Source organism: Chondrus crispus, genomic scaffold (genome assembly GCF_000350225.1).
Source record: "Chondrus crispus Stackhouse genomic scaffold, scaffold_17, whole genome shotgun sequence".
Classification (NCBI taxonomy): Eukaryota; Rhodophyta; class Florideophyceae; order Gigartinales; family Gigartinaceae; genus Chondrus; species Chondrus crispus.
Window position 1 is genome coordinate 555,508 of NW_005179069.1, and position 10,964 is coordinate 566,471.

At 57.3% G+C, this 10,964-nt stretch overlaps 1 protein-coding gene; it reads right to left on the reverse strand.

Annotated features, from left to right (window-relative positions):
- Positions 1-9,442: 9,442 nt before the first annotated feature.
- On the reverse strand, positions 9,443-10,963 carry CHC_T00008656001 (Serine/threonine protein kinase (fragment); the record flags this gene model as incomplete). XM_005714904.1 is given in 2 exon segments in its annotated part: positions 9,443-9,571; positions 9,572-10,963. A coding segment is annotated over 1 exon segment (1,392 nt), but the record flags the coding sequence as incomplete, so codon positions are not given.
- Position 10,964: the final 1 nt, after the last annotated feature.

The window sequence follows — 10,964 nt, forward strand, 5'->3', positions numbered from 1 at the left end:
CGCCAGGTCCAAACTCGGGCCCAGTTCATTCTTCCTGACAAGCCCATCCACGTCATTCCTTTAACCTTAACCTTGTCAACCCTCTCACAACCGCTGCGAACTACCTGTTTCGCCCTCCACACACTCCCAAACAACTCCCCACCCCATCCCCCCTCCACCCCCAGATAAGCCCTGCTCGTCTGACAGTCAACCCCCCCGGATATTCGTGAGGAGCTCAACGATATGTATTACATCTTTGCCGATATGGAGCGGAGACCTACCATGCTCACGGGAGATGACGCTGCCCTTTTCGTCCACTGGTTCCGCACATTTCTCACCAGTTTGCAAGAGTTGTTCTATCTGAAGGAGGAGTGCTGGTATGCCTGGATTGAAGGTAAGGATATGCTCTCCATTGAAATGCGCAAGTGGGGAGACGGCGTCAAAAATGGGCGAATGCGCAGGGTCTTGTCGGGTGCGAAGCGCATGCGTCGTAGAGGGGAGATTGTCCGTATGGGCAACGAGATCACAACCTGTCAGCTGCTGCTTGAACGTCGTCCAATCGCAGAGGGGCTTCCAGTCTTAACATCTATTATCTCGCCGTTTGTCGATGAGCTTGTAGCGTACATAGACCTCAAGAGGGGCACGTTGCAGGCCATTATCGAGATGCACCTCGACCATAAGGACCGCGTGCGTTTTGAGCGCGGCTAATGGGAGCTGGGCTGTGTGCAGCCGGCACATGAGACGACTTTGTGCTGGCGACACGCTGGATCGGCCGCAGGCAGATGGGCAAGTGGAGGTCTAAGTACCTCGGGCCGAAGAAGGGCGTGTAAAGGCAAGTGGAACACGGCCTTCCGGAAGGCCCATCACGGCATAGTGAGCGAGTTCGCCAATAGGGTGAAGATGAGCGAAGAGGAGCGCTTGAAGCACATGCAGGAAAGGAACGCGCGCGCCATGGCACAACTCGCCATTCAGAATATGCCCCTTCCACTCGAATATACCGATTCCGAGCTGCAAAGCGGGATGAGCAGCAGCTGCGCCAGCAGCTTTCGACAGAGCAACCTTTCGTCCTCGGCCATCCCAATGCCCACATGCGCTTGAGGGAAGTTCAGTAGCTCAAACAAGTACAATAGAACTCGGCTTCTTCCCCCGTGCCTTTGTTGCCTTGCCATTTTCCGCCGCGTTGACATCATGGAGGGTCGGGCGAATTGCTGGGCGTCTACTTTGACATGTTACAAATTTATAGATAGAAGTCGGACATAATCTAGACCTAAAGCCGGATGATACTAGCCTTTAACGTGTTCTCCTTGGCTTTTAGCCCGCAAATCGACGTAGCTTCGTGGAGAGGAATGCGCATCTAAGCATACCATCCCCCAGACGAGCCTCTGCTGAGCAGCCCCGGGTTGACAACAACGGCTCGGCCGTCAACGCTTTTCGCAAAAGCCTTTAGCCTTGACGTCGTAACCAGGAAATCGACGGTCGGCCATCTTTCCGTGCCCGGTATCGCCATGCCGTCCCGCAACGAGCAATCGAGAGATACGCCTGCAGACGGTGCAAACGGATGCTCCTGCCTCTGCGCTGCGTCTGGTAGGAGAGAGTCGCCGTCGTCATCTACGCGGTGATCTTTCTTCTGGCGGGTGTCTGGCGGCAGCGAAATCGCATTGTCATATACGGCATGCACTTGAATTCATCGACCATTGGTGTTGACACTCTCCACGACGGCAATCGTACCAGGGTTGAGAAACATGGGCTGCTTTTTCTCATTGACCCTGCTAATTTTAAGCTTAACCATGTTTCCCTATTCACTCTCCAACACGACTGAATTGGCATCAATCCTCCCTACCCCAACGCCGTCTGTCTCCTCCAGCTCGACTCTAATTCGCTCCACCGCCAAGACAACATCTGGTCTGCGCACGAAAAAGCTCTTCGGGGAGATCTTGGGCGGCTCATCCTCATTCCTAAGATGCCTGACTCTCGCAAGAATGCGGTCGCCCAAGTGCCGGAGCCTCGCGCGCACGGCGTCGGTCTTCGCTGGCACGGCATCATTAATGTACCTCGGGCGCTGCTCTTCCGCTGCGAGAGGGTGGAGTCGGACGGGCTGGCGGCTGCGGGGAAGCGAATCCAAGTCGGCGGCGGCGTTGAAGACGGCCTCGACGCGGCCGGATTGGTCGCAGTTTGCATAAACGGAGTCAGGCTAGTCGTCGTCTGCGAGGGTGACGTCGCGCGGGCGGCCGATGGAGGCGCCCGAGAGCACGAGGCCGTCTTCGTCAGCAGCGGGTGGGGCGTCGGGTGGCGGGGTCGGTGGGCCGTCGGAGTGGATGGGGACGGGTTCGGCGGGGGGTCGGGCTTCGGGTCGGCGGTAGGCGGTTTGGCGAAGACGGGGTCGTCAAACTGCAAGATGCGGTTTTGCATAAACTCGGCGTCGACCATCTAAATTATGGACTGACACGCAAGTTGCGTGCAGAGTGAGTGCACTACGCAATGCGATGCAGCCTGCAATGCACAGTGCACTCACCTCGCACTCCAGATTACATAGCATTTACGGCGGGCGGTATGAGGGCAGAACTATCATACACTCATGCCGCCCTCTCTGGGCACTCCAAGTGCCACCAATAGGAATTGTGTGGCCCTCAGCGGTAACAATTCGCGTTCACAGTGCACTCAAATATGCTAAAAATCTCAAATTGCACTGTAGGGGCACTCAAAAAATTTAATATTTTCTTCTAGGGTTAGGAGCGTACCCTCTAGTTGACATCGCCCTTGAAGAGTATTTTGCCAGCGCGAGGTCTTTAGCAGGGGGCTCGAACGTCTTTTTACGGACGTAGCCCTGCAACAGAAGGCCACCGAGCTCCAGAAGCTAATCCTTGAAAAGCTCTTTTCTCACATTGCTCGCGCACAGGCGTCTGAGAGGCCCGGGGAGAGCGCAGTGCTGTCTAAAGCCGCGTTGCATTGCACGGGGTTTAAAGCATCGAGCGGCTGGGTGACGAACTGGAAGAGTCGGGCTGGCATCGCCTCCCACAAGGGGTGCGGGGCATCCGGGCAAGTGTCACCTAACACGCTCACAGCTCACAGAGCAAACCTGCGCAAGAAGATCGCCGGTGTCGCCCTGGATAGCCTCGTAAATCCCGACGAGGTTGGCGTTCTGTACCGCAGCGGCCCGAGTCGCTCCAATCAGACGGCACAGGGGCACGCGGGGCATGTCATCAGGAAGGACCGCCTGTCAGTGCTTCTTTCTGTGTCCGCAGATGGATCGAAACTGTCTCTCTCCATAATCGGGCCGTCGAAGCGCCCCCGGTCGTTTTCCTGGCACTGCAACTTGCCCGTGGAGAAGAATGTCTTCTACTTCCACCAAACAAACTCGTGGATGACAAGAGGGATTTAGGCATCCATTACTCGCGGCATGGGGAAGTCGGCGGTGCTTCAGGGAAGATCTGTGGTCAATATTGTAGACAATTGTTCTGCCCATGGCATCAACGAAGATGTCACGGGCTACAAGCCACTGCTCTTGCCGCCAAACCTCACTTCTGAGCTCCAGCCAGTCGATTTAGGCGTAGGCCGCAGCTTTAAGGCGGTGTATCGCCGCCTCCTTGTCGCAAAGATAATCTTGTTTGTTGATGAGATGGTGGGTGAGCAGGCGGCAGGGCGAGCGCCCCAAAGTTCAAAATATCCAAAATCGTCACATCGTGGGATGGCGTTTGTATGATTGCGAAAGCCTGGGATATGGTGCCGAAATCAGTCATTTTACGCTCATGGCTCAAATCAGGGATTTTATGTCCGCGTCAAGACGATCAGGCCCGTCGCATACTGGAGGCCAGCGTGGATGTTGTGGAGAAGGCAAAAAGGGCGCCCTGTGGCAGCTCTCTGCCGAGTGAAAAGGAGGCCTCGTCCGCCGCTGGGGCGGCTGCTCGGCAGCGAGGTGAGCTGTACCTCAGCAGCCAGGCAGCTGACGGGCGCGATGATGCGGCGGCCGACCTCTCGCCCGGCGCAGACGCGGCGGCATGCGCCGACGCAGGGGCGCTGGAGGGCCTCGGCGGCGACCTAGAGGCGCTGCGCTCGAAAGCGGGCGCCCTCGACCGCAGCTGTATCGACGACCAGCTCAGGGGCTTCATCGACAGCGACTTTAGCGTCGAGGCGTGCGCCGGAGCTGATGGCTCGGATGATGAGTCCGTGCCGCAGATGGAGTCTGCAGCTGCTGATGCTGTAACTGATGAGGCGATCAGCCGCATTTTGGGGCCGCTCTCCACGGCGGACGAGCAGGCCGTGAATGACGGCGAGCTGAGTGTGGGTGAGGCCTCTGCACAAGAGGGCGGCGAAGACATCGAGCGAGTAGCGCTGCCAGAGTATCTCGGCACCATCTCCAAGCTGGCGCGGCAGATTCGCGGCTTTCTCACCGCCAGTGGGGAGGGTATGGATGGCTCTAAGCTGTTCCTCAGGCTTCTCAGCCTCGAGGAGGAAAGAGTTAGGAAGATCATTCACACGCGCCTCAAGCAGTCGAAGATTGACCGCTACTTCTCACCTTTCACCGGGTGACGCATGCTTCCTTGCCCCCGGTAGACTATCTGACAAGCTTCGTGCGCTGGACTCCTATGCTTACTTCTCCTGCCTGCACTGCTTTGCTCAGTCCGTGTAAGAGGTCTCATCCTCATTGCTTTCTCACTCTTCCACTATCTTTGTAAAGAGCTGGCCTCAACAGTAATATGTCTGCGTTTAGGAGCAAGTCTAGACTACAGCCGCGCATGCGCAGCTAGCATTCTACAAAGGGGCTAGCGTACCTGACTCTATAGACGCCGCCACGTGTTCACGGGCGTCAGCTGCCGCGAACTGTGACCCTAAAGGAAGCAGTGAAGCCAGCAAGTAGCAATACACAAGGGCGAAGGCCCCACAAGAGGCACTGTCACTTTGGGTGCATCTGTGGGCTGCTCGTGAGGGCACATACTCCGTCCCGCTTTCATCACCACTTGCAGCGCAAACTACCTTAACTGCCAGCTCCGACGAGGTCATGTCCACTCCGTCCAGCGACGCTACTGCTTGGCGACATTTGGCGCGGTGGGCAAGGAGTCATACGTCGTTGCCTCGCGCCTCTGCCTATCAACATGAATAAGTCTCCAGTCATTCCCAGCTGATGCGCCTATCCACCTGATGGCCCCCGTTCCTAGGTCAACGCAATGCATAAAAAAAGCATGACGAGACTTCTCCAGACCGTGTAGCGAGGCGCTTCGACCCCTCATGAATGACGCTGACATCAAGTCTGCATGTGTCTCACGCGATGAGGCATACAAGAGCATAAAGGAGTCGGCGATGTAGAACCCTGTCGGGGGCGCGTTAGAGAGGACATAAAAATACGAATCGACGATCTCGTCGTTGAGCCATCCACCAGCCAATCGCGGAGCCCATTCCTCGCACGCATGCTCAGACCCAGACCGGACCGTCCAGCGCACCCATTCGCGCGGGCGCTGGAGTAGAGCGGTGAGGGAGGTGCCCGTAGCCGGGAGTGACGAGCCAAGGGCGCCCGTGGCTGGCACAATCGGCTTGGCGCTTGTCGCTGTAGGCGCCAGGCTGCTTGCCCTACTCAAGACTTTCCCACGGGCACAACCAAAAGCGCGGGCAGCTCCTGCTCCAGTCTTCTGCAAGCTTTGCCCCGCAGAGTTCGCGGACTGCGCCGATCGAGACCTGCGCTCAATGATGAGCGCCTGTATGACACTGCCGAAGCCTGCAAAGGGAACAAAGGGCCCCCGCAGCGTCAGTGCCGCTGTCGCACATGCCGAGTACGAAGAGCGCACCCGGTCTGCGCGTGGTCTCTGTGTAGATCCACACTACACTCTGTGTACGCGCAGTGGGATGTGTGCACTGATCAAATACGCAATGCCGTCCTCTAGTGTCTAGACGACAAGCAATTTGACCTCATATGAGGCCAGCTTTTTTTGCAAAAATATATAAATTAAATCGAAACTTTAAAACATTCAGTTTGGACACCATTTCTTTAACGTATACGCGCTCGGCAATAACATCTTGCAAAACATTGGGATGGCGGTTGTCAATGCACAGAGAGACTAAGAATCTAATGAAGTATCAACGATGAGTTGACTTTTTAAACAGGCGTTTTGGTTTCGAAGATATCAACATAAAACGTTTTGAGGTTGGTCAAAAAAGGCTCCTTTTTGGGCATTTTAAAAATGGCTGGAGAAGACGTGCAGATCTCACCAAACTCCACCCTCCCACAACGCAGAAGTCAACTGCCGTGTCGAGAGTATCTTTTTTCCATCTTGTTGAGCTAGCACAAGTCGAGAAAAATAAGTTGAAAAGTGACCTCATATGAGGTCATTTGTCACCTAGACACTAGAGGGATGGCGCGTATCCGGGACGTCTGCAAAGTCCGCACGTGTACTGGTGGCACCTTTTGATTTATTTTTGATTAAAATGGGAGGGTACACATAGTGTGCAGTGTACCCCCGAATGAGAGGTCAAATGAGGGGTCCTGCCTACAACGAACCGTACCGAAAGTAACCAAAATTATACAAATCTTGAGGCTTCACTGGGCTCCAAAGTGCACTCTACCGAGGGTTCCACTGTATAGTATGGGTACACTACGATCGAGGGAAACCTTCGATTCTGGCCCATATGGGCATGTGTGGCGGGCAATTCTGGCCGAAAGTGCACTATAGCGAGGGAATCACTGTATCGTGGGGTCACTATATCGAGGGTTTACTCTGTACACGTATTGTGAAGTTGCAAACTTGATCTAACTTTTCTACGTACCGATATTTCCCAGACCACACGTGAATTCGAGCAATTGACATATTCGAGACACTCTATGCAGTTACTCTAATTACTCGGTCGCGACACAAATGCCAAATCCACCATCATGCAACGCAGTTCATTATGCAGCAGAGACATCTAACGTTCGTTGAAGGAAGCCAAGCACGAGTACGGAGACGGGAGACTGTTATCTGCTATTCCTTGTTTCTCTTGAACTTGTCAACAGTCTCCGATAGCCCCTTTTCGCAGATTGCACTTATGCTGTCACCAGTTCCCGCGTCTTTGACCCTCTTAAGACACATTGTGCGCTTCTCAATGATGTCGTATCGGTCTTCTTTGGCAGGTCCGTAGGAAAGCGGTGTGGGCTTCCCAGCTACGTTCGAGGTGCTCTGTGCATTTGTCATAATGCCCCTCACCTCGTTGTGGCGACCAGTAGTGTCCAATCTCATTTCCTTAATATCTTCCGCAGCCCCTTCATCATGTGATGCACTCCGCCCCATCTTGCCAGATGATGAACTCAGCTTCAATGCAGAGCTCGAACCCCCTTCTTCCATTCCAACATTTAAAGTTTTTAAATTTACATACACCAAAAACTGGTCTGGTTCCGTAGTGTCCAAGCAGCATACCATAAAGAAAATCCAAACCCGCTTCATATCCGTCGTGACGACCTTCCCTTCCTTGTCATGCGGCCCTAAAAAGTCGTTGACGTTATACGGATCGTTGTTTCCCGACCTACGGTAGTCCTCCAAGCGTTCTACAAACATAGAACGTGTCCTCTGGTACTGTAGATGGATCTTCCACTGTGTCAACAATAGGGGCTTTTGTTCGAGATTGAGAGCACCCTGTTGATAGTGCTATCTGTTTCCTGAATGCACACACTCCAGTATTCCCTCCCTCTTCTCTACGGGACAACGGCCTCTCTTCGCATTTTTGTAATTATTGTGCGCATTGGACCACCACCTAGTCTAGCTTCAATGCGCTTGCCGTTGCCAATACATCTGCCAAGTCCTGCTTCCGCTGCTCTGCCACTTGCGCATCTACTTCGGGGGGCTCTTGCTTTGCGCTGTTCTTCGTATGCGACTGCCGTCGTAATCTACGCTTCTCGGCGAGCGACATGCGCGACGGAGGTTTCTTAGATGCTGAGTGATTTGCCTTTTGCTTTTCCAGGTTTGATGCGAGTGCTGATAGAGCAGCAACGGCATCAGAAGCGGCAGGTTGCTTCGAGCCTCCGAGCACAGTAGTGACAATTTCGTTGCTTGGAGCCTCTACTTCATCCTCGGCCTCCGAAAAGGACTTTGTGAGATCGACTTCGCCGTTGGCGGAAGTCGACGATTGTTGCGGGTTAGGTCTTGATTTTGAGGGAGCTATGAGCTTTGACGCCGCACTGTCTTTGACACTGGTAACGCTAGACGAGCTGCCGGCCTCCTGTTGTTCAAGAAGAGATTGACTGGCATCGTCCGTGCTTGCGGCCTGCCTCTCCTCAGAAGCGGTTTTCTCAGCAACGTTGATACTGTCTTCTGACAGGACGGGGGTATCCGGTTGTTGGGGGAGGGATGGGGCGAATGGGCTCGTGGTTTCAGTCTGCTTCTCGTCGGCGGGCTCGCTCTCCACGACCTTTGCAGCTTCAGCTTCTGCTACAGCAGGAACTTTCTCACTATCGCTGTCGCTCTTCGCTTCCCTTGTGTCTGCTGCGGCGCGAATCCCCGTTTCCTTTGGCTCGTCAGTACTGTCCCCCGCCCTTGCCTCTATTTGCACGGCACCCCTCCTATGCGGCGCACCCGGCTCTCGCTCCCCTGCCATGTCCCCATCAGCCGCCCGTAGCCGCAGGTTGTCTGTCGCGGCCGCGGTCCCGACAGCGCGCACAACCCCAACCTCCTCCGCAACCGGTGGCACGGCAATGCTCCTGGGTGGCTGCAGGCGGCTGGCCGGGTTTGGGCCGGCGCTCCTGATGATGTCTGCGAGCGTGACGGGCGTCTTTTTCATAGCGCGTTCCTTGCGCTTCGCCTCCCTCCTCTTCTGCCGCTCGGCCCTGTCCGCGCGGCGCCTGCCCGCGCTCTTCGCGTCTGCCTGGCGCGGCTGCGTGGGGGGCTTGAGCGGCGGGTGCGGGGGCCTGGCTGCGCGCGGAGCGGCGGGGCGGTTGGGGGGCGGGGCGGGCGCGGGCGGCGCGTGGCCGTGCAGGTGCGAGATCTCGGCGCGCAGGCGCGACAGCTGGGCCTCCAGCAGCGCGAGCTTCTCGGCGTGCATGGCGGCGGCGAAGCGGTCGCGGTCGCGGGCATGGGCTTGGCGGCGCGCCGCCAGCTCCGCCTCGAGGTCGGCGTCGGAGAGGAAGGCGACGCGGCGCGACGCGCGCGGGCGGCGCAGGCGCGGGGCGTCCAGAGAGAGGGCGAGGTCGCGCACGAGGCGGTCGCCCGAGAGCTTGAGGTTTGCAAAGTGCGCGAGCACCGGCGGGGGCGACATGGTGGTGGGACAGGCGGCGCAAGCCGCGGGTGGGGGTGTAGCGGAGGAGGGCGAAGAGAAGCGGCGGGGGCCGCGTGACACGGTAGGGACGAAAAGCGGCAGCTGGATAGAGAAGGGGGAAAGGTGCGGAGGAAGAAGGGGAGAGAGAGAGGAGGGCGCGGGATCTATGCGTGCACGTGGCGCGCGGCGGTTGGCAGAAGTGGAGGGAAGGTTGGGCATTCATTGGTCGGTTGCGGAATATGATAGATAGACATTTGGGCAAAAAAAAAGACGATGTTGTTGATTCAAAAGTCAAGTTAGTGGGAATTGTACATAACTATCATTGTACTGTACCCTTGGTACTGTACATAAGAAATCCTATCAAGTTAGCCTACCTACTCCACTACGAGCGTTTGACGTTGAACGAGCTGCCGAAAGAAGTGCTAAACGTATCGTCCGAGCGCGAGAAGTTACCGCTAGGGTCAGAGCTATTGTCAGTCGAGAAGCCGAAGCCGACGATAGAAGTGCTCCTGGGCTTGCGGGCAATCTCGGAACGCTTGCGGACGGAGAAGGCGCAGAGCCTGGATGTCTGGCGCGCGACGAAGCTCGAGTGTTGTCGCGGGGGCTTTCGCGCCGACGCGTGGCGCAGCTCCTTGTCCTGAAGTGCGACGCCGTGGCTGCGAAGCCTGTCGGCGTCGAAGTTGGCGAGCTCATCATTATCGGAGGCGGGGGCGGGGGCGGAGGCAGAGGCAGGCGGCGCGGCCCCGGCCATGCGGTCATAGCCGTTGCGCAGGACCTCGTCCCAGTCGACGTGCTCGAAGAAGAGGCTCTCCTTGAGGTCCTGGAGGTTGAGTCGCGAAGACTCGTCACGCGTGAGGAGGCCCTGGAGCATCTCGACGGCGGCGGGGGAGAGGACGGACGGCCACTCGACGTCGGCAAACTGTATGCGGCGGTGGATGTCGGCGGGTGAGTTGCGGGTGGCAAGGCCGCGCGGGCGGTCGTCGAACGGGGCGCGGCCGGCGAGCATGCGGAAGAAGAGAACGCCCAAAGACCAGAGGTCGGTGGCAATGCCGTACGGCTTGCTGGAGACGATTTGCGGGGACATGTAGCTGTTGCTGCCGCAGAAGCTCTTGGTGCGGCCGAAGCGGCCGGTGGGGATGATCTTGGCCAGGCCAAAGTCGCACAGCCTGGCGTCGCCGTGCTCCGAAAGCAGGACGTTCTCCGGCTTGAGGTCACGGTACATGACGTTGAGCGAGTGGACGTGCTCCAGGGCCAGGACTATCTGGGCCATGATCGGGCGGGCGTCGGACTCCGACATGCGGCCCTTGTCCTTCTTCGCCAAGGTGGTCTTGAGGTTGCCGCCACGGCAAAAGTCGGTGAGCATGTAGAAATTTGTGGCGGTCTGAAAGGCGTGGCGCAGCTGGACGACAAACGGGAATCCCCTGACCATCTGCAGGACGACCCTCTCATCGAGGGCCCTTCTCAGACTGCCGTCGCTATAAAAGGCGTCACACTTAAGCACGACCTTCATAGCGAGGCTCTCTCCAACAGCCTTAACAAGAAAGACGCTTCCGCCGCCGCCCTTTCCAATGGGGGAGACGACGTCGAAGTCGGCGAGTGTGGGGGGTGTCCTCGCTGCGGCGGCGCGCAGGGCGGCCTCCCAGCGCTCGCCGGTGCCGGGGAGCTTGAGGTGGACGGCTTCCCTGGGGGCGGTGCCGGAGACGGCGACCGAGTCGCGGCCGGTGCGGCGGACCGAGTGGACGTCGAGCGCGGCGAGCAGCGCGCCGGACGAGGTC